General features: G+C 37.2%; 1 protein-coding gene across 4 annotated transcripts in view; it reads left to right on the top strand.

Annotated features, from left to right (window-relative positions):
• Positions 1-26,492, top strand: part of LEKR1 (leucine, glutamate and lysine rich 1) — a 211,935-nt gene that overhangs the window by 132,246 nt on the left and 53,197 nt on the right. For all 4 annotated transcript variants that reach the window (XM_006077373.4, XM_025289356.3, XM_006077372.4 and 1 more), the window contains 2 exons: positions 8,476-8,553; positions 8,893-9,096. In XM_006077373.4, the coding sequence (XP_006077435.2) occupies positions 8,476-8,553; positions 8,893-9,096 (282 nt within the window). The remainder of the gene's footprint in view (positions 1-8,475; positions 8,554-8,892; positions 9,097-26,492) is intronic.

The raw sequence follows: 26,492 nt of genomic DNA, 5'->3' as shown, positions 1-26,492 counted from the left end.
TTTTTCTAGTGGTCATGTATGGATGTGAGAGTTGGACTGTGAAGAAAGCTAAGCATCAAAGAATTGATGCTTTTGAACTGTGGTGTTGGAAAAGACTCTTGAGAGTCCCTTGGACTGCAAGGAGATCCAACCAGTCCATCCTAAAGGAGACCAGCCCTGGTTGTTCATTGGAAGGACTGACGCTGAGGCTGAAACTCCAATACTTTGGCCTCCTTATGTGAAGAGCTGACTCATTTGAAAAGACCCTGATGCTGGGAAAGATTGAGGGCAGGAGGAGAAGGGGACGACAGAGGATGAGATGGTTGAATGGCATCATCAATGCAATGGACATGGGTTTGGGTGAACACCAGGAGTTGGTGATGGACAGGGAGGCCTGGTGTGCTGCAATTCATGGGATTGAAAAGAGTCAGACATGACTGAGCGACTGAATGGAACTGAAACCCCTGCATTTATGGTAATTTGTTACAGCAGCAATAAGAAATGAATATACCAGTGTGTCCAAAGTCTAGTGAGGATTTTGGATTTTTGCAGAGGGAAACTATTGGGGGGGAGGGTTGGCAAGACAGTGAATTGATCTGATTTGTTTTAAAAGGTTGGCATGGCTATTACATAGAAAATGGACTGACATGGATATGCAAGAATGATCAGGGAGATGAGGTGGGAGCCTGTGGATTCATGCAAGTAAGCAGTGGCTGGGTTAGTGTTGGCCTAATGTGGAGTTGAAAAGAAATAGAGGCCAGGGATCAATCTAACAGGATTTACTGATGCAGTGGATATGGTTGGGGAGCAAGAGGACTGGAAAAGAAAGGAAATAATAAAGAATGAGGTTTGGGGCTTTTCAGCATCTGAGTAGACAGTTTAGAGGCAATAGAGTAGAGTGACTAACAGCCTAAAAGCCAGATGGAAACTGCTGGGGTTCAAATCCTGGCAGTACTACTTAGCGGTTATGTCACCTTGGGCATATTACTTACCTCTGTTCTCAGTTTCCTCTACTGTAACAAGGGCTGGATAAGGGCTGGTTTGAAGGTAGTGTTAGATATGTAATGTATTACTATTAGTATCATTATGTGTTGGTGCCATTTATTGAAGTGGGGGAATCTGTAGAAGAAATAGATATGGCAGTGAGGGAATTAGAAAACACTGCTTTTGATCTGTTAGATTTGAGATGCCTTTTGGACAGCAAAGTGGAAATATCAAGAAAGCAGTTTAAGAATAGCTATTTCACATAAATGAGTGGAACGTAAGACCCTTGCCTTTCAAATTAGAGGAAAATATCCAATTATTCTATCTTATTTCCTTTGCTTTGATTGGCAGGAGCAGCAGGGGCCTTTCCTTAGGTTTATTCAAAGTAGTTGAAGAGAAAGGATTAACACTGTTGAGAGTAAAAGAAGGAATGTGTGTTAAAAGAGATGTAGGCATTCTTTCTATTCCTTCCAATTCCTCCTATTCTAATGAAGGTGAAGATAACAATTGGGCAGTGAAGGGCTGACCATTAAAAGAATGACATGGGGGTGGGAGATGACCATAGTGAAGAGAGTTCTTGGGATGGTAGACTCCCCAGGGAGCTTTTTTCCAAATTGCAGCCAAAATTAATTGTCCACATAGTAACATAAACACTTGAAATAGTTCTGCTGTCCCTGCCTCTAGTTTCAGAAAAGTGTATAAGTGAACGTAGAATGAAAGTTGTGGTTAGGGCTGCTGAGTCTCAAAGCATTTCTAAAAGGGACATTTTTATTTGATTTCAAAGTAAATGCATAAAACTTGGGAAATACAGAAATACACAAAAAAACGATGTTTTTTTTTTATATATCCTTGTTTTATATATCCTTGTAGTCCATTTTTCAAAGTAATGCATATTTTAAACATATTTTCACTTAGCAATATATCCTGAATATTTTCTCATGTCATTGCATAATACACTTAGTTTTCAAATGGCTATATCTTTTTATGACATGGACACTTTTGAAGAATGCAGAACCCTTCATACTTCTTTTAAATAAAAATTTTTCCATTTTGTATTTTTCTCTTGATTGGATTAAGGATAAGTACTCTCAGCCAGCAAACCACATAGGTGAGCGAGCACAAGCACTTCTCAGGACATCACAGCTGGAGGCACATGAGCATCTGCTTCTCACTGGTGATGTTAATTTTGATCACCTGGTCAAAGTAGAGCTTAGTTCTTTCACTGAGGGTTATTGCTGAGGGTTTTTGTTCTGTTTCAACCAGTAAACAGTCTATAAGAGATGCTTTAAATACATACACATGCTCTGATTTTCATCAACGTTTGTCCATAAATGCAGCATCCATTGATGATTTTTGCCTCATCCAGTCCTTATCCAGTTGTTGTTAGATGATTTTTCCAACTCCAGATCTCCCTCCTCATTTATTGATGAGCCCTCTTCATTCTACTTTAAATAAGAGCCTCCCTTCTTCCCATTATTTATCAATTATTGGTATGGATTCCTGAACTTTATTTTGTTCAATGATTCACCAGTCATTACTGTACTTAATTACTTTGGCACACAAGTTAGCTAGTGGAGGCCCCTTCAAGCTGATTCTTACAATGCTGGAGCACAATCCCATCATCTTTTATAAGTACTTCTTTACTTTCATTATAACAAACTGTTTCAGGAATACCTACTCTGCCCCAGCCTTGGAATCAGCTGTTTCTCTGAGCAGCCCTGGTTCCTTTGAGTGGGAGTGGTATTAGAAACCAGTATCTAGGCTCTAAGTATGCTCAAGTGCTACTTGATTTTAGAGATAGTTTTTATACATATGTCAAATCTTTCAAATTGTGTGAGTTTATTTTATGTTAGGGGCTTCTCTGGTAGCTCAGCTGTTAAAGAATCCACCGGCAATGCAGGATACCCCGATTCAATTCCTGGGTCAGGAAGATACCCTGGAGAAGGGATAGCCTACCCACTCCAGTATTCTTGGGCTTCCCTGGTGGCTCAGCTGGTAAAAAATCCACCCGCAATGCAGTTGACTTGAGCTTGATCCTTGGGTTGGGAAGATTCCCTGGAGGAGGGCATGGCAACCAGCTCTGGTATTTTTGCCTGAAGAATCCCATGGACAGAGGAGCCTGGCAGGCTACAGTCCATGGGGTCACAAAGAGTTGGACATGATTGAGCAACTAAGCACAGCACAGCACAGCACAGCATCGTATGTTATGTTATTGAGTGTTCTGTGATCACTCAACTACAGTCAGACATCTTGGAGTGCAAAGTCAAGCTGACCTTAGGAAACATCACTATGAACAAAGCTAGTGGAGGTGATGGAATTCTAGCTGAGCTATTTCAAATCCTAAAAGATGATGCTGTGAAAGTGCTGCACTTAATATGCCAGCAAATTTGAAAAACTCAGCAGTGGCCACAGGACAGGAAAAAGTCAGTTTTCATTCCAATCCCAAAGAAGGGCAGTGCCAAAGAATGTTCAAAGTACCGCACAATTGTACTTATTTCACATGCTAGCAAAGTAATGCTCAAAATTCTCCAAGCTAGGCTTCAACAGTATGTGAACCAAGAGCTTCCAGATGATCAAGTGGGATTTAGAAAAGTCAGAGGAGCCAGGAATCAAATTGCCAACATCTGTTGGATCATAGAAAAGGCAAGAGAATTCCAGGAAAACATCTGCTTCATGGACTACACTAAAGCCTTTGGCTGTGTGGATCACAACAAACTGGGGAAAATTCTTAAAGAGATAGGAATACCAGACCGCCTGACCTGTCTCCTGAGAAATATGTATACAGGTAAGGAAGCAACAGTTAGAACTGGACATGGAACAATGGACTGGTTCCAAATGAGGAAAGGAGTACATCAAGGCTGTATAAAGAGCCTCTTGATGAAGGTGAAAGAGGAGAGTGAAAAAGCTGGCTTAAAATTCAACATTCAAAAAACTAAGATCATGACATCTGGTCCCATCACTCCATGACAAATAGATGGGGAAACAATAGAAACAGTGAGAGACTTTATTTTTAGGGGCTCCAAAATCACTGCAGATGGTGACTGTAGCCATGAAATTAAAAGACATTTGCTCCTTGGAAGAAAAGCTATGACAAACCTAGACAGTGTATTAAAAAGCAGAGACATTACTTTGCCAACAAAAGTCTGTCTAGTCAAAGCTATAATTTTTATGGTAGTCATGTATGGATGTGAGAGTTGGATCATAAAGAAGGCTGAGTGGCAAAGAATTGATGCTTTTGAACTGTGGTGTTTGAGAAGACTCTTGAGAGTCCCTTGGATTGCAAAGAGATCAAACCAGTCAATTCTAAAGGAAATCAATCCTGAATATTCATTGGAAGGACTGAATCTGATGCTGAAGCTCCAATACTTTGACCACCTGATCCTAAGAGCCAACTCATTGGAAGAGACCCTGATTCTGGGAAAGACTGAAGGCAGGAGGAGAAGAGGATGACAGAGGATGAGATGAATAGATGGCATCACCAACTCAATGGACGTGAGTTTGAGCAAGCTCTGGGAGATGGTGAAGGACGGGAAAGACTTGGCATGCTATAGTTCATGGGGTCAAAATGAGTCCAACATGGCTGAGTGCCTGAACAACAATACAACAATTGTATGTTAGTATAATACTTAAATAAACTATTTTACAAAAAGTAGATAATAAAAGAAACATGTTCTAAAAATTTTTTTATAAAAAAAGAATTATAGTGTTTAGGGATAAAACTTGGGCAATACAACTCCAAAGAAAATGAAAGTGATTACCATAAAATTCATGAGAATGATCAATTTAGGGGAGAGGGAGTTGACTATGATCGAGTCGAGGGTATGAAGCTTCTAGGCTAGCTGATGAGGTTTTTTTTTTTTATCTGTATGGTAGTAATTAGAGTTTCCTCATAATAATTCATTATATAAATTTTTTACATAATTTTCTGCAGCTTACAATTTTATCATATTTTACAGTAGAAAAGAAAATGAATAAAAATAAATGAATGCTGTTCATGTTCATTGTATATTAGGGATTAAAGTTACTCTGCAAGTAGGGCAAACCCATTAATAATCTAACATATTTCTTTGTACATTCATAAACTTATTAAAATAACTTATAAAGCTATTTTAAAGTATATTCATATAATAAATTACTAATGAGAAACCTATACAAACTAGGAGAAAAGGAAAGATATAAACATCTGAATGCAGAGTTCCAAAGAATAGCAAGAAGAGATAAGAAAGCCTTCTTAGGTGATCAATGCAAAGAAATAGAGGAAAACAACAGAATGGGAAAGACTAGGGATCTCTTCAAGAAAATCAGAGATACCAAAGGAACATTTCATGCAAAGATGAGCTCGATAAAGGACAGAAATGGTATGGACCTAACAGAAGCAGAAGATATTAAGAAGAGGTGGCAAGAATACACAGAAGAACTGTACAAAAAAGATCTTCATGACCCAGATAATCACGATGGTGTGATCACTGACCTAGAGCCAGACATCCTGGAATGTGAAGTCAAGTGGGCCTTAGAAAGCATCACTACGAACAAAGCTAGTGGAGGTGATGGAATTCCAGTTGAGCTATTCCAAATCCTGAAAGCATTGGATTCCAGGTGCTGTGAAAGTGCTGCACTCAATATGCCAGCAAATTTGGAAAACTCAGCAGGTGGCCACAGGACTGGAAAAGGTCAGTTTTCTTTCCAATTCCAAAGAAAGGCAATGCCAAAGAATGCTCAAACTACCGCACAATTGCACTTATCTCACACGCTAGTAAAGTAATGCTCAAAATTATCCAAGCCAGGCTTCAGCGATATGTGAACCGTGAACTTCCTGATGTTCAAGCTGGTTTTAGAAAAGGCAGAGGAACCAGAGATCAAATTGCCAACATCCGCTGGATCATGGAAAAAGCAAGAGAGTTCCAGAAAAACATCTATTTCTGCTTTATTGACTATGCCAAAGCCTTTGACTGTGTGGATCACAAGAAACTGTGGAAAATTCTGGAAGAGATGGGAATACCAGACCACCTGACCTGCCTCTTGAGAAACTTGTATGCAGGTCAGGAAGCAACAGTTAGAACTGGACATGGAACAACAGACTAGTTCCAAATAGGAAAAGGAGAATGTCAAGGCTGTATATTGTCACCCTGTTTATTTAACTTATATGCAGAGTACATCATGAGAAACTCTGGACTGGAAGAAACACAAGCTGGAATCAAGATTGCTGGGAGAAATATCAATAACCTCAGATATGCAGATGACACCACCCTTATGGCAGAAAGTGAAGAGAAACTCAAAAGCCTCTTGATGAAAGTGAAAGAGGAGAGTGAAAAAGTGGGCTTAAAGCTCAACATTCAGAAAATGAAGATCATGGCATCTGGTCCCACCACTTCATGGGAAATAGATGGGGAAACAGTGTCAGACTTTATTTTTCTGGGCTCCAAAATCACTACAGATGGTGACTGCAGCCATGAAATTAAAAGATGCTTACTCCTTGGAAGGAAAGTTATGACCAACCTAGATAGTATATTCAAAAGCAGAGACATTACTTTGCCAACAAAGGTTCGTCTAGTCAAGGCTATGGTTTTTCCATTGGTCATGTATGGATGTGAGAGTTGGACTGTGAAGAAGGCTGAGCACTGAAGAATTGATGCTTTTGAACTGTGGTGTTGGAGAAGAGTCTTGAGAGTCCCTTGGACTGCAAGGAGATCCAACCAGTCCATTCTGAAGGAGATCAGCCCTGGGATTTCTTTGGAAGGAATGATTCTAAAGCTGAAACTCCAATACTTTGGCCACCTCATGCGAAGAGTTGACTCATTGGAAAAGACTCTGATGCTGGGAGGGATTGAGGGCAGGAGGAGAAGGGGACGACAGAGGATGAGATGGATGGATGGCATCACTGACTCGATGGACGTGAGTCAGAGTGAACTCCGGGAGTTGGTGATGGACAGGGAGGCCTGGCGTGCTACGATTCATGGGGTCGCAAAGAGTCGGACATGACTGAGCGACTGATCTGATCTGATCTGATCGGATACAAACTAGAATATTAATCTTGCTTAATATGTTAACTTTTTGAATGTTGTTACAAACCCAATCATATAAGATCAAGACAAATATTTATTTTGTTTTAGAATTTCCACTTCATTCTTTTTATTTTTAATTTTTTTCATTTAACTTTTATTGTTATGATAGTTTAAAGTCCACAGCAGAGCAGCTCAGCCAAACATACACATGTATCTATTCTCCCCTCTCATCCAGGCTGCCATGTAATATTGAACAGAGTTCCCTGTGCTATTCAGTAGGCTCTTGTTGGTTATCCATTTATATATAGCAGTGTGTACATGTCCATCTCAGACTCCCTAACTCATTTTGTTGTTTTTAATGGTTTTTATCTCTCTGCTCAAATTTTTTTATCTTTTCAAGAACTAGAGTAGATTTTCCTTTATGTCTTCAAGCAGAATTATAACAGTGCTAATTTCAATATCTGGGTCATCTCAGAGTCAGTCCCTTTTAACAGTCTTTTCTCTTTAGAATAGGTCCTGCTTTTCTGTTTCTTCCTATGTTGAGTAATTTTTTAAAATATATTGTAAACTCCGTGAATGTTATGTTACAGAAATTTTAGATTCTGTTATATTTCTGCAAATACTGTTGATGTGGTGGTGGGGAAGAGATTGTGTGGCTTTAAATAGGCAATTAATTTGGTTGGCCTAAAACCATAAACTCTGTTTCTATGGCAACAGCTAAACTCTTGGTTCAGTTCTTTCATCTTTAATTAGGCTGCTTGGAATCTTCCCTAGGTCACCTCTGTAGTTTAGGGCTCAACCAGACATATAGACAGAGTATATAAGCAGTATTTGGGATTCCCTCTCTCTGGGTCACTCCCATTCAGGGTTCACTCTTTACCTCCCAGCAGCTGTGGTTGTCCTCAAACACTGTCCTGTAGTTCTTCAAGCCAGAATGACTGTGAATTTTCTATTAGAATTTTGGTTCTCCTGTATGGTGCAGTCTGGGGCCTTACTCAGGCTTAACATCATTTAAAAACAAAAAACAAAAACCTGACCCCATGGCTGTCATCTCATTGGAAGTATCAGCTTTCCTCCAGAATCGTCCTGCTTTTGGTCACTTGCACATAGGGGTTTTTCTTTTCTTTCCTCTTTTAATGTTGTCTAAATTTTAGACATTTTATTTAAATGCAGATCTGCCTGATAGGAGATTACTTGGCCAGTACAGAAATAGACTGAGTATTTATTTCTTTAAAGAAATGGTAATATAAAGATGCTAAGAAATTTTTAATGGATAAATAAAATAATGATATAGAAAAACACATATAGTTGGACTAACAGATTAAGGTATTTTTGGCAAACAGAAACCCTTTGAGTATGTATTCTAATTTTAAGGAAATCTGTGTATGTAACAACAAGTAGAATATAAAGATAAGAAAAGTAATAAAGGAAAAGTATATCTTAAAAAAAGGGAAAACATTTTCACTTTATTTTGAAATAAAATATTTGAACCTATTTTGTATTATTTTAGGAATAAATCTAATGAAGCTGATGAGTGTCAAAGAGAACTTAGAAAACTGAAGTTTGAATCCATTATTTCTGACTCACGGTACACATTGAAAATTTTTTATTTAATATTTTTAATAATTGAATTTGAAACCATATTTTAGATAATATTTAAAATGTACTTAACTTTTTTTATAGTATTGTTTGTGTAAATAATACCTAACCCTAATTTATAATGTATTGAAGCTGTTCAATGATTTTTGCCTCTGCCTAGATAGGAAAATTTTTAAATCACAGAACTATCTATTTATGTAGCATTCTTATTTTAAAAATTAAAGTTATACTCTTATTTTTAAATGAGATGTTTATATATTTTTGATAAACATAAAAATATAGTATTAAATGCATATTGGTTAAGGTTTTTTTCCTTATTCCATTTTAGGCACACCAGATTGCTTAAAGAAAAAGAAGACTCTTTAATGACTTGTCAACAAATATATAAAACTTTACAGGAAGAACTGACTGCAAAAGAAAGGCAAGAAGATGACTTAAAAAGAAGAATTAATCTTGCAGAAAATGAACTGGAAATAACCAAAACTCTTCTGAATCAGACAAAGGAAGAAGTTGTAACACTGAAAAGTGAAAGGTACAGTCAAGAATAATTTCTTCCAAATATATTTTATGTTTAAGTCAGTAATCCATATATATTTAAAGCATCAGGGTCCTATATATTTTGATAACAGTGAAATCTAAAATTAAAGATACATTTCACGTGAAAGGTCATCCTATCCTACCACCCCATTTTACAGGTGATTAAACTGAACCCCAAACTGGTTAAAGGACTGGCTTAACTTCACTGACTTAGTGCAAGTAGGATGGAACCCACGTGGCATTTGGTGTTAGATTTTTTGTTGAATTGAAAAGATCATGTGTGGTACTTACACTACTAAATTTCACTTATGCCAGTAATTTTTGAATTCTATCATCTTCCAACAGAAAAACATCTCTTTATCACTTTTTCCTTTATAAGCTCCTACTTCTCTTCTTTCTTTGTTATTTGTCAACACCTCGTATTGAAGACTCCCCAAAAGCACAGATACTTCTGGTATTGAGTTAATATCAAAGATACATAAGAAGCATATTCCTCCAACCATCCTAGATATTTTTGCTCAGTTACTTGGTCTTTACTTATCCGTACTTAATATCTCAACCGTGCTTTCTTTCAATTTTCATTTGCCTGATAATATCTTTTATTATTTGAATCCTTTTGTTTTAAATCCATATTGGTATATAGCATAATGTTAGGGGTTTTCCTTTTGTTTTGAATTCATATTGGTATATAGCATAATGCTAGGGGTTTTGTTGGCTTTTATTAAATCTAGGAGTCTTTAATGGGAGATATTATGCCAATTACATATTCCATAAGAATACAAGTTTCATGAGGATAAGAATTTTTGTCTTGTATTATTCTCTGTGTACAGAAGGCATAATTAGATATTTGTTTTTCATTTTTTCTGTCATTTTTCATTTTTTCATTTTATTTTATGAGTATTTGACTGCTTTCTATTTAGAAGATTTATAATCTTGTTTTGTTCTTTCTGAGGGCAGCTGTTTGCTCCCAGAGGTGGAGTTTGGGAGTGAGGCCTTGGAAGTGGATAGCAGGCACCTTAGAATTAGGTTGTCTCCAAACTTTCTCACCAACACTATGCCCTGGATTTTATCTGTGTCTACTCCAGGCTAGTCAGAGGTCTGTCTAGTTCACAGAGGAACAAGGTTTATCTCTTGTCTCCCCTGAGATAATATTAATTTACTTCTCTTTGGTTGAGTCAGATGAACAGTTGCAGAGCTTATTGCCACCCACCACTTATTCCTCCACCCTGCTACACCAGTAACATGCCTCTTGCTAAGGTGTTGCATCTTGTAGTTCTGTGAGTCTTCATCCCACCCCCACTTCTGCCATTTCACAATTTTGTCATTGTTAATCCCAGTTAATCCCATTAGAAGCAGCAATTTTATAAGCAGGAAATTTGCAAGAGCCAGACTTACTAATAGTAACAAGAAGTGATGGCAGCTGAAAGACTGACCATGCATAAGAAGAAAGAAAAACTAAGTGCAAACAAATATCTTTAAAAGCATTGCAGTTAGGCCCAATATGCAACAGAGACAAACACCCCTACACATACCAGTAATCTTGAGTGCCCCTTTGTTTATAGATCATGTATGTTGTGCGTGCCCAGTCGCTTCAGTCATGTCCAACTCTTTGCGACCCTATGGACTGTGGCTCACCAGTCTCCTCTGTCCATGGGATTCTCCAGGCAAGAATACTGGAGTGGGTTGCCAGGCCCTCCTCCGGGGGATTTTCCCACCCCAGGGACTGAACACATGTCTCCTCCATTGCAGGCGGATTCTTTTCTGCTGAGCCACTGCGGAAGCCCGTGTTTATAGTATGGGTTAATAATTAATGGCCATAATGATGACTGCATCAGAAAGATTAAATCAGCTATATACTCTATGTATATGAAAGGTACAAAATACCCCACTTCCAGTGATGTCAGATTAATTAGATCTAGCTGTTTATCCAGATGAATTCTGTCTCCTTCATAGTGGTCATTGAGAAGATTCTGTCCTTGTTCAAACATTTCTGGAACTCTTTTCTGAGGATTGGCTTAAGTGTGCATGTTTTAGAATATCCTCAGTATGATGAATCTTTGACCTTTAGGAATGAATTTGATTTTTAAAACAATCTCAATAGGTCCAGTGAAAGCAAGTTCAAGGAGAATGATGGGAAATCAATCTGGGAAATATCATTGGGGATTAAAAATAAAGTAAAATGTTTTCTCTTTTTTTGTATGCTTAATAAACTATCTCTGGCAAAAATTTGAAGATGGCTGTTTCATGAATGTTTTCAGGATTAACAACATTATTAGAATAAATATAGAGCTTTCTTAGGGGATTGTTTGCTTTGAAATAGCATACCAAATTTGCTGTTTTCTTTCTTTTTTTTAAATTTAGTATGACTCTAACCTTATCTTCTATTATAAGTGTTAAAGATAATTTAAGTTTTCTGAGAATAGAGACATAACTGGACTATTTTCTCCTCTTCTTTTCCTCTCTTCCCCGCCCCTCTTTTTTCCCTCTTGCTGTTTTTCTTTCTTTATTCTCTATACTTTAGTCTATTAAAAAGCAGGCAAGATATTCCTTAGTTGTTTAGTGGCACAAAATGTACTGACATAATGTCTGTCACATAATAAAAATTAATATGTGCTTGCAGCCCAGTAAGTTATTGTATTATCATAGGATTACTCCTAGATAGAAGCACTGTCTTTTTTTTTCCTTGTCCAGGGTTTCCTTCACATTTTGTCTGCCTTGTCTTTTATTATATCCTCAGAATCTGGTACATGTATCCACTCAGTAAGTGTCTGTGGGGTGGATGAATAACTTGCTTTGGGTAATTCAGTTAACTAACAATTATTTGTTGAGCATTTATTATATGACAGGTACTCTGTACCCTGGGAATACAGTGGTGAATCTGAAACATTTCTTTCCTCTAAAGCTTACATTCTAATGAGAGACAAACAGTAACAAATAAATAAAGTAGAGAACTAACCAGAATAATTATACATTGTGATAACAGATATAAAGTAAAGGGGTGTTGTAGTAGAGACAGCAAGAAGGGATATCTGCTTTGGAAAGGGTGATTGTAAAAGTAACTTCCAAAATGATGCATAAAGGAAGACAAGTAGGGGTTCCCATGCCAAGGGCCAGGGAAAAGTTTTACAAGTGATAACTTGGTGAGTTCTCAGAAGTGGCAGTGTGACTCGAAGCCTAGCAGATATGAGGGACACGGGGGAGGGCCAGGTCGTGCAGGGCCTCACAAGCCTGTTATAGTACAGGTATTAGTTCCAGTGTGATGAAAAGAAACCACTGGAGGGATTTAAGCAGAGGAATAACACTGTGGAAGGATCACTCTGACTGCTGAGTGGAGAAGGGATTGGCAATGGGCAGTAGGAGCAAGTCAGGTCATTTACTGTTTTGATACTAATCAAAGGGTTTTGTACCAAGCAGATGAGAGCAAATAGCCAGGGGCTTACTCCATGTTGAGCCAGAGGAAGATGGGAGAGCCAGGGTAAAAAGACATCCTTAAGAACAAGTGACCTTTCAGAGGCTTTGACATTACTGTCTAAACCTGCCTCAAAATTTTGACTCCATAGGCAAGCTGTTATCCTGCCCCTTTCCTGTCTCTGTTTTGGTTCTTTGTCTTCCCCTCCTATGATCATGTGACAGCAGATATTCCTTAAGGTTCGTAGATGAACTTGGCTTTCCTCTCTCCACTTTCTTTCCCCAGTTAACTGTCTCTCAACTGAGCAAATTTGCTCTTGGAGCTCTGGTTTGAAGTACCAGTGGAATTTCTAAATAGAGGTATCCTTAAGCAATTGGAGATGTGAAAGTCCTTCCAGAAAAAGAAGCTGGGCTCAGGAAAAAAAAAAAAAAAAAACTTAAAATAGGGATATTTGATGAGACCCATAGAGATTCTAATTGAGTAGGACTAGGCGGTGCCTGGGAATCTGCCACACAGCAAGGTCCCAAACCTCTGCCTTGGAAAGACAGCAACCAACAGGCTACAAGATGTGCTCTCCAGAGGCCAGAGCCCAGCTCGCTCAGGGTACCAGGGTGGGCTTTGCAAATTCAGGCACTCTTCCCGCACTGCCCCTCCTCCTTCTCCCCTCCCCACAGCAGAGCCATTTGCCATGGTTGCACTGGGACCATTATGGAAAGTGTGAGACTTATAAGCTATGTAGCTTCAGAAGAGGAGGAAAAAAGATATGAAAAGCCAGAACTGGCTCTAGAAAAAATTGGCAGAATTTCTGAATTTGGAGCAGGAAAGGAGTTAGTGACTAGGAAATAATTCATCCTTAATACAAATCTAATTAATTATGTATTGCTTTGTCCTCCACACTCAGCTGAGGAGGCTCTCTTAGGAGAAGAGGCTCCACTGGAAGGAAGAGAAGTAGGTCCTCAAGATCCTAGATGCTCGGGGTAGAGAAGGTCTGGCCAGCTTGGTCAGGCACACTGGGGCTAGAGAGAGGGATCTCCTTGGGGCATGGCACAGGAACAGTGCCAGAGAAAAGTGTGGCTGTTTTTAAAATTCTGTGTAAAGAGGCCTCAACTCTCCTGCTTCCAGGCTATAAGGTCTCTTAGGCTAAGGCCAGAACTCGACCTGGAAACATGAATTTGTGATACCACTTCAAAAGTATTACAGATTAAATAGGGTTTTATGGGCTGGCCTGTAGACCTAATTCCTTCTTTTTGGAAAATTACTGCTATAGTAAAATGTGTTGGGAATTTCCTGTAACCAACTTACAAATACATTTTAGAAGAACATATGTGTTTAAACTTGAAGGCTGCCCATGTATAATGCTGAGAAATTCATTTACGAGTAATGTGTGGCCTACAGTGGTACCACTGAGACACGCAGCTGTTTGTAACAGCTCACGCCATATACCTTCATCCCCAGGAGCTGTGTAGGCCCTATCTTGGTAAATTCCAAGAAAAAAATATAGAATTATTGTGATTTATTTGCCAATAACATGACAGGATTAGTGAAGAATGTTGTTGGAGGAAAAGCTTCATTGTGACCAAAGTTAGGTGCAATTTTTGTGAAATAAATAATATCTATCTGTATCTCAAGCTATCTAGCTCTTTACCTACCTTAACTGAAATTTACCTAATTGCTCCCTGTCCCCACAAAGCATATGTTTGAGGCTGTAGGGAAGGATTTTATTCCCCCTCTCACACACACATTAACTTCTTTCACAATTTCTTCATCCTCTTCTCTTTCTCTTTTATAATTGAGAGCTATAGACCCTCACCTCAGAAAAATAGACATAAAGCCTGGCAAATTATTTCAGGAGATTCATGGAGTTTCTTGTTCTCCTATATATGACATGACCCCTTGATTAACCATATCTGCTTCTCCAGGCTCTCTCTTCCCCATTCCTTCTTTTCTTTGTTCTCACCTCCCCTGTTTCTCCCTTCAAGCTCTCTCACCAGCCCCAGGTTTCACAGTTGTGGGGAGCCCTCTGAATGCTTCTGTGGACATGATTTTGTTTTCACACAGTCCCAAGCAAGATGCATCGTTGTGTGGTACTCATTAGAAGGAATCAGGAATCTGAAAAGGAGCTTTTCTTCTAATTCACCAACCCAGAGGGAAAGCCATTTTCAAATTTGCACAAAGACTATGGCCAGCAGAGTTGTGGCCCTCTCTTTTGAAGCAGGTATTATTTTCCACATTTTTCTCTTGAGGAAACTGAGGCTAAGCTAGGCTAAGTGTCTTGCTCAGGTTAACATAGTTAGCAAAGACAGAATTCAAGCTCTGTAGTATCTAGCTTTTAACCCGTGCTCCTCCCACTACAGTTTATACACTTCTCTTAGCGTTTGTCCTGAAGGGATCCATTCTGTCAGCTTCTCTTTCTCAATCATGTTGTAACACTGAATCTTCAGGGAACTCCCAGCCCTGCAGAAAGCAGAAAATCCCATAGTACCCCCTCTCCCCTTCCCCTTGCTTTCTTACCCCACCTCTCCACTCTTCCAGGATTCTTTCATTCATTTAATAAATATAACGTGGTGACTTTTGTCTTCTTTTCTGTAGTGCCTTGGCAAAATCAGAAGTAGAACTATATCTTCAAAACAAAAGTAGAATAAAAACATTTCACAACACATTCTATAAGAAGATAAACTTGGTGTTTAGTTACTTTTTTGAGGCTTATAATACTTTCATGAAGGCTAGAAGCAATAACAATATAAAAAAGGATGAGGAAGCAAGGTTTCAAGGGTTCTGTTACCTCATGGTAGTGTGACTTCAGTTCAGTTCACTTCAATCACTCAGTCGTGTCCGACTCTTTGCGACCCCATGAATCGCAGCACACCAGGCCTCCCTGTCCATCACCAACTCCTGGAGTTCACTCAGACTCACGTCCATCGAGTCAGGTGATGCCATCCAGCCATCTCATCCTCTGTCATCCCCCTTCTCCTCCTGCCCCCAATCCCTCCCAGCATCAGAGTCTTTTCCAGTGAGTCAGCTCTTCGCATGAGGTGGCCAAAGGACTGGAGTTTCAGCTTTAGCATCATTCCTTCCAAAGAACACCCAGGGCTGATCTCCTTCAGATGGACTGGTTGGATCTCCTTGCAGTCCAAGGGACTCTCAAGAGTCTTCTCCAACACCACAGTTCAAAAGCATCAATTCTTTGGCGCTCAGCCTTCTTCACAGTCCAACTCTCACATCCATGACCACTGGAAAACCAGAGCCTTGACTAAACAGACCTTTGTTTGCAAAGTAATGTCTCTGCTTTTGAATATGCTATCTAGGTTAGTCATAACTTTCCTTCCAAGGAGTAAGCGCCTTTTAATTTCATGGCTGCAGTCACCATCTGCAGTGATTTTGGAGCCCAAAAAAATAAAGGCTGACACTGTTTCCCCATCTATTTGTCATGAAGTGATGGGACCAGATGCCATGATCTTAGTTTTCTGAATGTTGAGCTTTAAGCCAACTTTTTCACTCTCCACTTTCACTTTCATCAAGAGGCTTTTGAGTTCCTCTTCACTTTCTGCCATAAGGGTGGTGTCATCTGCATATCGAGGTTATTGATATTTCTCCTGGTAATCTTGATTCCAGCTTGTGCTTCTTCCAGCCCAGCGTTTCTCATGATGTACTCTGCATAGAAGTTAAATAAGCAGGGTGACAATATACAGCCTTGACATACTCCTTTTCCTATTTGGAACCAGTCTGTAGTTCCATGTCCAGTTCTAACTGTTGTTTCGTGACCTGCATACAGGTTTCTCAAGAGGCAGGTCAGGTGGTCTGGTATTCCCATCTCTCTCAGAATTTTCCACAGTTTATTGTGATCCACACAGTCAAAGGCTTTGGCATAGTCAATAAAGCAGAAATAGATGTTTTTCTGGAACTCTCTTGCTTTTTCCATGATCCAGCTGATGTTGGCCATTTGATCTCTGGTTCCTCTGCCTTTTCTAAATTGAATATTGAAAGAATGGACTTTTAAGTTAAGCAAACATAAATTTAAATCCCAACTTGACCAGTGTCAAGTTTGGACAACTAGCTTAACCATTTTAAGGGTCATTGTCATTTTCTGTAAAATGGGCATATTAATAACAGCTACCTTCTTGTAAAAATTAAAGCATCTAGTATCATGCCTAGTAGGTTGTAGGTGCCCAGTAAGTATTGATTCCTTCTCGTTCATCTTCCCTTAGGTTGTTAACCTCTTAAAGCATCATATTTTATTAAGTTTTATACCCTGCACTGGTGATTTAGATATTCATTAAATATCTGTTGAGTTCAGTATTATCTGCTTTACTCTTAAAGTTGTAAAGATTAGTCCATGGAGTGGTTTATTTTGGATGCACTTCTGTTAGTTTAAAGTATTAAGAAATGAAGTGTTCTAGTAATATCATTCTAAAATAACAAATCTTATCTGATATTTTCCCCCAGACTTACCTCTTTCTCTGATTTCCTGTCTATCAATAGCTTTCAGAACAAGAGACTTGCCAAACTTCTTATGATATCACAGATACTACTTTTAACAGAGGCAGGGTTTGTGCAAAATCAAAATTATCTCTTTGATTGACAATGTGAAGACATCGCTAAAAGAACAACTTGTGAAACAGAATTTAAAGCTGTCATTTGGCATTATGGTTTGACATTTGTTTGCAGTTATGTTTTTAACTACAATTAAAGGAATCTAGCTTTTTGCATATATGTATGAAATTAGATTCTCATTTTCTTTTTAGTCTGAGAATTTAAAAGTTAAAAGTTTTTTTAAAATAAATACTCAATTGTGAGTAGATCCTAATTTTCCTATTAGGCGAACCCCAAATGTTGTTTTTGAAATATATTGATAATACAGGGAAGAGAGCCCTAAGCTGGTATAAGCTTGAACCATCTCTGCCTCTTGTGAATCATGTCACTTTAGATAGTCATTTACTACTCAGGATCTTCTAAAAATTAGGGAATTGCATTAATGTATCAGCAAATGGCAAGAAAGAATGACTATATCCCTAGAGCCTGAAACAGTGCCTGATAGTTAGTGAGTACTCAATAAATATTTGCTGGTTGGATGTATGGATGAATGGGAATGAATTTAGTCCTAGCCAAACCACTGATCACAGAATTTAAAACTTGAAGCTCTCATTGTCTGCTAGCAAGTCAGCTTCTGATTTGCCAAGTATCAATTCAGACTCCTGGATTCTAGGGATGGTCTTTTTTATTAGATTCTTAGTAAAATCCAAATATAGGACCTGCATCTGTGTTGTTTCTTATTATTCTAAAGCATCAATATCTCTAGAACTGGTTCTAAAGAGGAAATTGGATATGTGTATGATATTCAAAAATAGTTACACATTTTCAGCTTTTTAATATATGAATATACATCTAACAATATTTTATTTCTTGAAATCCTCTAGGTTTCTCCCATAAAGTCTCACTATAATAAAAGTCAAAACTTCATAGTTTCTTTCAAGACAAGAGTGGTTTTTCTTTTTCAGTGTCTTAAGATGGTTTTATATTCCTGAATAATGTGCAAGCTCTTTCTTGAGTGTACTATATAAGTGTGTTTTTATTTTTAGTATCAAGATTATCTTTTTCATATAATCATCTCTGTATACATTACTCAGTGCCCAGCCCATGGTAATCAAGGACAGCGTGTTTGCAACATCATGTATAATCATTCTTTCTGTCTTGTCTCATTAGAGAATTGCACTGAAGAGTCAAGAACAGAGACTCAGCAGGAATCAAAGAGATATGAAAGTCCTAATTTCTGTAGCTATAATATCAAGCAAAATTATCATTCCACACAAGTTCATAAATTTTCTAACAGTTCTCAGAACATCTTATATTTTGTGGAAATGTCATAAAAAAATCACACCTCTGTCAATTTCATGAATGACTATCACTTCATTAACATTGTTTGAACCTTTGCTTACTATATTTTAACTTCTATAGTCTACTAGCCTTTCACAGTTTTTATTCTAAACAGATAGATACACATATAACCCATTGTACTGGGTCCATTGGAGGAATGTATGTGAAATGGATTCTACTTTTGTTGATATGAAAATTATAACTGTCTCCAAGAGACTAAAATTCAAGCACCTCAAATATTCAATACCATCCATTTTATAGTAAAGGTAATTTCTAATGTACTCATAGGTACCCATCTGAAAATGTTCACTGGAATTTTCTAATCAATAAAACCTCTTTTCCAATAGGAAACCTGGCTTAAGTGAAAAATTGTTTTGCTCAATATTAATCTTCAGAATAGAGCTTCAGTATAATTTACATTTTAACATTTATCTTTTAATCTTTAATAAAGAATCTGAATTAGAAAAAAAAGAAAGAAAATGAATCAAATTGCCAGGATTCTGTTGCCTCTCCACTTCTAACAAGCACATAGCCAGTCATATCCATCCTATAGTACTGGTATTTTGAAAGCCAAGTAAAGTATTACTTTATTTCCATTGACTGCTGCTCCTTATTTTGTCAAGTTTACTATTATAAGATTCTAATCTTATACCTGAAAGTTGTATAATAACACTTGAAAATAAACCAGCATAGTTTTCTATTGCTGCTGTAGCAATTACCACAAACTTCAAACAACACAAATGTATACAGTTCTGGGGGTCAGAAGTCCAAATGAATGTTAAGGGGCTAAAATCAAGATGTCAGCAGGGCTGGCTCTTTCTGGAGGCTCAAGGGGAGAACCCATTTCTTTTTTCTTCCAGCTTTTAGAAGCTGCTGGCATTCCTTGGATCCTGCTCTCATGAATCTAATCTGTGTTTCCGAAATGGCACCCTACTCCAGTACTCTTGCTTGGAAAATCCCATGGACGGAGGAGCCTGTTAGGCTGCAATCCATGGGGTCGCTAAGAGTCGGACACGACTGAGCAACTTCAGTTTCACTTTTCACTTTTCACTGTCATGCATTGGAGAAGGAAATGGCAGCCCACTCCAGTGTTCTTGCCTGGAGAATCCCAGGGACGGGGGAGCCTGGTGGGCTGCCGTCTATGGGGTCGCACAGAATCGGACACGACTGAAGTGACTTAGCATAGCATAGTGTCATATCACCACCTTCCCTTACCCTCCGCATTAACCTTCTTGCCTCTTTCTCATAAAGACCTTGATAATTATACTTAGGGGCCACCCAAATAAACTAGGATAATTTCCTCATCTGATGATCCTTAATATAATCACATCTGCAAAGTACCTTATGCCATATTTACAGACTCTGTGGATTAGAATATGAATATCTTTGAAGGCAATTATTTAACCCACCACAACTGTGACAAGTTAAAGATAGCTATTATCAACCCTAGAGCAACCATTAAATAAAGCTAAACAGAGAGTTATAACTAATATGGCAACAAAGCAGATGCAAGTGAATCATAAGCCATATGTTGTTGTTGTTGTTGTTGAGTCTCTAAAACTCTTTGCAACCCATGGACTGCAGCACACCAGGCTTCCTTGTCTTTCACTGTCTCCCAGAGTTTGCTCAGATTCATGTCCATTGAGTCAGTGATGCTATCCAAAGAAGGCAAAGCAAACAACAGATGGGACAAATAGGCAAGATAATGGATTTAAGTCTACTCTGTCACAATTCAATTAAATGTAAATTGTCTAAGCTTTAAAAGACAGAGATTTTCAAATTGTATAAGAAAGTAAGATTCAGCCATATAATGCCTACAGGAAATATATTTTAAAAGTAAAGACACAAAAAGCAAAAAATAAAAGAATAGGGACTTCCCTAGTGGTCCAGTGGTTAAGAATCCTCCTTGCAACATGAGGGATGTGGGTTCAATCCCTTGTCAGGGAACTAAGACCATATGCCATGGAGCAACTAAGCCCATGCACCCCAACTGCTGAGCCCATGCACCACAACTGGAGAGTCTGGGCACTGCAACAAAAGATTCCCCATGATGCAACTAAGACCTGACACAGCCAAATAAACCAATAATAAATTATATAAGATAAAAGAATGGAAAAAGATATACCATGCTGACACTAATCAAGAGAAGCTAGAATGTGTTTATTAATATTAAGCAAGGTAGATTTTAGAACAGAGACTATTACCAGGAATAAATAAATTCATTTCATAATGATAAATGAACCAATTGATCAGAAGGACATGATAGTCCTAAATGTTTGTGCATCTAATATGAGAACTTCAAAGTACATTAAGTAAATACTTATAGAACTACAAGGAGAAGTAGACAAATTCAGTTATTTTTGAAAGGCCAATAGCTCTCAATAATAGATAAAACATACACAGCACAATTAGTCAGGCTATCGAAAACAAACTTTACAGTCAATCAAATTCACCTATTTTGTCCAACAAAAGCAGAGAACACCTTTTTCTCCAAGAGCATACAAAATATTCACCAAGACAGACCATATAATTTAAAGCAGAACCAAAGAAATTTTAAAAGACTCAAACCATACAAAGTGCATTCCCTGGTATCAATTTAAATAACTTAGAAATAAATTATAGAAAAGTATCTGGAAAATCCACCAAATATTTATGAATTATAAAACAATTCTAAATAAGATATGGGTCAAGGAAAATATCAAAAGGGAAATTATGAAGATTTTTTAACTAAATGGAAAAGAAAACATCAACATGTATGGAACATCAATAAAGCAAACATCAGAGGGCAAATTTATGGCAATAGGCAATATATGTCTATGTGAAAAAAGAAAAAAAGTCAGCTTCCACATTAAGAAGTTAGAAAAAGAAGAGCAAACAGAACCCAAGATAAACATAAGAAAGTAAATAATAAAGATCAGAGCAGAAGTCAGTGACATAGGAAACAAAAACAATATAGGATATCGATTTAAAAATCAGTTTCTTTAAGGAGGTCAATAACATTAATAAACCTCATGTCAGACTCACCAGGATAAAAGAGAGAAGACAAAAATTTACCAATATCAGAAATGAGAGCAGTGACATTATGTTCTTCAGATCTGAATACATTAATAGAGGAATATATTTTAAACAACCTTATGCCATTATTTTTTTCATTCAAAAACATTGCTAAAAATTTTTACCCATCACCTGAGCCTTCAGTGAGTCTTGGTAATAGCATCAAAAATCACTGATCATGGATCATCATAAATATAATAAACATGGAAATTTTGAAATATTGGCAAGAATTACCAAAATGTGACACAAAGTGAGCAAATGCTGTTGGAAAAATGGCACCACAAAGCCATTTGCTTAACTATGCCATTAACTTTGACTGCTCTGAAAAAATGGACACATTTTTTTGAAATACAAACTTCCAAAACTCACTAAAATGAAATAGATAACCTGAATTTATAGTTTAAATTTTTCCCACAAAGCAAAGTTTAGGCCCAGAAGTTTTTTCAAGCATTTAAGGAAGAAACAGTACTAATTCTACTTAAACTCTTCCACAAAATTAAAGAAGAAGGAATAGTTAACTTATTTCATGAGGCCACTATTACCTTGATACCAAAATCTGACAAAAATATTACAAGCAAATTAACAGACTAACATCTGCCATGAGCATAGATGCAAAAATTCTAAACAAAAATTTAGCAAATTGAATCTAGCAACATGAAAAGTGAAAGAAATCATGAATGTGTGGGGTTTATCTCAAGGATTCAAGATCAGTTTAACATTCAAAAATCAATTATTGTTATTCAAAAATTTCAAAAGAAAAACTATGATTATGTCAATAGAAACAAAACAAGTTGGCAAAATGCAATGTTTGTTCCTAAATTTTTTAAAAAACCTCAGAAGAGTAGAAATAGAGGAGAACTTCTTCAGATTGATACAAGGCATCTACAAAAACCTACAGATAACATCATACTTAACAATGATAGACTGTATACTCTCCTCCTAAGATTAAGATCAAGAAAAAAACATCCAATGTCATCAGTTCTGTTCATTGTGCTGAAAGTTCTAGTCAGTACAGCCAGGCAAGAGAAAGTAATATCAGACTGGAAAGGAAGAAATAAAATTTTGCATTCACAGATGATATGCCCACTAACATGAAAACTATAGAATCTACAAAAGAAGTTACTAATAGATGAACTATTATCTATAGATCTATATATAGAAGAACTAATAGATGAGTCTGATAAAAAGTTGCAAGGAAAAAAGTCAACATCCAAAACCCAAATTAATTTCTATATATTTTCACAGAACAATTGAAATTAAAAAGCTGTATGTATAAAAAATATTTCAAAACACATGAAATAGTGATGAATTTGACAAATAATGTGCCAGACCTGTATATTAAAAACTACAAAACATTGCTGAGATAAATTAAGAGGATCTAAATAAATTTAGAGAACAGAAGTCTCAATGTTGTTCGCATTTATGGATTTATAGATTCAATGCAATCACAATCAAACTTACAGCAAACTTCATGTAGAAATTAACAAGCTAATTCTGAAATTCATATAGAAATGCAAAGGACTTAGAAAAACAAAAACAACATTGAAAAAACTTTGAGCCAAAAGATTAAAGTTACTACTGACTTCAAGATTTATTATAAAGCTATAAATAATCAAGGCAATGTGGAATTAGTCTCAAGATAGACAAATATTAATAGGTCAATGGAGCAGAATTAAGAATACAGAAATAGGCACACATGTATAGTTAACTGATTTTCTACATGAGTTCCAAAGCAGGCCATTAGAGAACATACAGTTTTTGTGACCATTGGTGGAACAAATGTATACCCATATGCAAAAAAAAAAAAAGAGAACTTTGATTCATAGTGTGAAATATATATAGAGAGATTAATTCAAAATAGATCATAGATCTAAATACAGAACATAAAATTAAAAAACTTCTAGGAGAAAACAGGAGACATATCTTTGTGACCTTAAATTAGGCAAAGATTTCTTAATATTCAAACCCAAAAGCAAAAAAACAAACAAACCAAAAGCACAATCCATAAAGAAAAAAAACTTGATAAGTTGGACTTCATCAAAGTTAAAACTTCTGTTCTTTAAAAGGCATTGTTTAGAGAATGTAGACAAGCCATCATCATAGATTTGTACAATACATTGATATATGTCATAAAGGACTTGTTTTCAGAATATGTAGACTTATTTTCAGAATATGTATGAACTTTAGAAACTCAGGTGACCATAAACAACCAATAAAAAAGGAGAAGAAGATTTGAACAGATACTTCACCAAAATATACAGATGGCCCATAAAAGCATTAAAAAAGATACTCTACATCATTAGGCATTAGGGAAATACAGAATAAAACCATAATGAGATACAACCACACACTTCTGTTTTTAAATATTTTTTATTTTTCTTTTTTGCCCACACCTCTTGGCATGTGGGATCTTAGCTCCCAGACCAGGGATTGAACCCATGCCTCCTGCTGTGGAAACATGGTGGCTTAACCCTGGACCTATAGGGAAGTCCCATGACCACACACTTTTAGAACAGCTAAAATTAAAAAGCCTGAACATTATCAATTGTTGGTAAAATGTGGAAAGACTATACCTCTCATATTCTGCTGGCTGGAATGTAAAACAGTACAACGCTTTGGAAAACAGTATGAAAGTTTCTTAAAAAGTTTAATATACACTTACTTACCTTGCTACTTAGCCATTTCACACCTAGGTATTTACCCAAGAGAAATAAAGGGAAATATCCATACAAATACTTGTACACAGATATTAATAGCTATGTTTCTAAGAGCCAAAACCTGTGAAACAACCTAAATGTCCATAAACAGATGAATGGATAAACAAATTGTGGTATATCCATTTGATGAAACATTACTCAGCAAAAAAAGATAATGAACTATTACTTCATGGTACAACATGGACAGATTGAAAAGGAATTATGCCAGGTAAAAGATACCAAACAAAAAAGAATATACTGTATGATATATGGAGAATTTTTATAAAATTCTGAAAATACAAACCTATGTATAGACAGAAAGCTAACTCGTGATTTCTGAGGGCAAGAAGGCAGGAGTGAAGGATTTTAAAAGGGCATGGTGAAACTTTGGGGGATAATAGAAATGTCATTATTTTAATTTTACACACATTATTTTGGTTTTGCGCACATATGTTTATATATACCTTTAAAACTCATCCCTCTAGTATATGCTTTTAAAATGTATTTTATTGTTTTCAACTATATCAAAACAAATCTTTTTTTTTTTTTTAATTCTCTCAAAACCATTTCTCCTCCAAATCTATGGGTAGGAAATAAGTGGGGAAAAAAGCTATCTCTCAATGGGGCAAAATCTCTAATGCCCCCTTCTGATGTGGTAAGACTGTATAATGAAAAAAAAAAACAAAAGTACATCTCAGATAGGAAAGCCAGGAGCTGTGGTGAAAAATGGACTGAGAAATTACTCCCCAGTGAAAGAACCACAGTCTAAGCAAGGATTTTTCTTCACCTTCAGGGTAGAAATCCTCAGGTTGCTTCCAATAGGATTTCAGAGTTGTGATGGACTCCACAGGGTGCCTGTTGGTTTACTGTGCACCTCCTAATGAGAGGACTATACTGTCCACGTCTGATTCACATCAAACATGTCCATTTGATTTGTTCTTGCCATTGAAATATGAGAGAAGTGGCATGCACTGATTTCTGAGCAGAAGCTTTAACAGATCCTATGTTTGGGCAATTTTTCTTTTCTGTCTGCCACAAAAACAGCATTCCCAGGTAGGAGTTGCTCCTTGGGCTACATCCTAGAACAGAACATGAGGAGTAGAGCAGCAGATGACATATAAGCAAAAAAATAAACTTTGACATTGTAAGCCTCTAAGATTACAGACATGTTGAGTTTTGGATGATTCTGAAATTAAAAGTGCAATCAGGTGGAGAGTTGGAAACATGAGTCAGATGCTAACAGAACAGATGTGCGGTGGAGATAAAATCTGGGAGTTGTCAGCAACTATATTGCATTTTAACCATAGGCGTGGATAAGATCAGTTAGAGAAAGGAGAGAGAGCGAGAAAAAGAGGCCCCAGAATGAAGTGCTGAGGAACATGAACATGTAATTGACAGGCAGATAAAGATGAGTCTGCAAAGGAGACAGGAATGGCCAAATATTTGGAAGAAAGCCACAAACGAGGTTTTAGTGTAATCCTACTTTTGCTGTCCTCATTCTTTTGTTCCTTCTGCTTCACTTCCTCTTCTCTAGCCTAGAGACTGCTGAGCAAGCATCAGAACCTGCTAGATCTGCCTCACATTTTAAAAGATAAATCTTCCTTTTATATTGCTGGATTTTGAGCACCATCTGGACAGGGACCCTGTCCTCATGCACCTCTTTCTCTCCAGGGCTTGATGACACTGTCCTGTCCATAGTGTGCCTAGTGGGCAGGAAAGCCCACCCTGCTGCTTGCCAATTTCTTCTCCTAGGTCTTTCACTTTAATATTATTTTCTCCAAATACCCATACTACTCTTGCTCAGGCTTTATCACTATTTTTATAAATATTGAGTAGATACATAAAAGATTTAGATGGGTTTAAAGTGTGATGCTGGATCATTGAAAAAGCAAGAGAGTTCCAGAAAAACATCTATTTCTGCTTTATTGACTATGCCAAAGCCGTTGACTGTGTGGATCACAATAAACTGTGGAAAATTCTGAAAGAGATGGGAATACCAGACCACCTGACCTGCCTCTTAAGAAACCTGTATGCAGGTCAGGAAGCAACAGTTAGAACTGGACATGGAACTACAGACTGGTTCCAAATAGGAAAAGGAGTATGTCAAGGCTGTATGTTGTCACCCTGCTTATTTAACTTCTATGCTGAGTACATCATGAGAAACGCTGGACTGGAAGAAGCACAAGCTGGAATCAAGATTGCCAGGAGAAATATCAATAACCTCAGATATGCAGATGACACCACCCTTATGGCAGAAAGTGAAGAGGAACTCAAAAGCCTCTTGATGAAAGTGAAAGTGGAGAGTGAAAAAGTTGGCTTAAAGCTCAACATTCAGAAAACTAAGATCATGGCATCTGGTCC

This window comes from Bubalus bubalis, chromosome 1 (genome assembly GCF_019923935.1).
Source record: "Bubalus bubalis isolate 160015118507 breed Murrah chromosome 1, NDDB_SH_1, whole genome shotgun sequence".
Lineage (NCBI taxonomy): Eukaryota > Metazoa > Chordata > Mammalia > Artiodactyla > Bovidae > Bubalus > Bubalus bubalis.
This window is presented reverse-complemented; position numbering and strand designations above follow the sequence as displayed.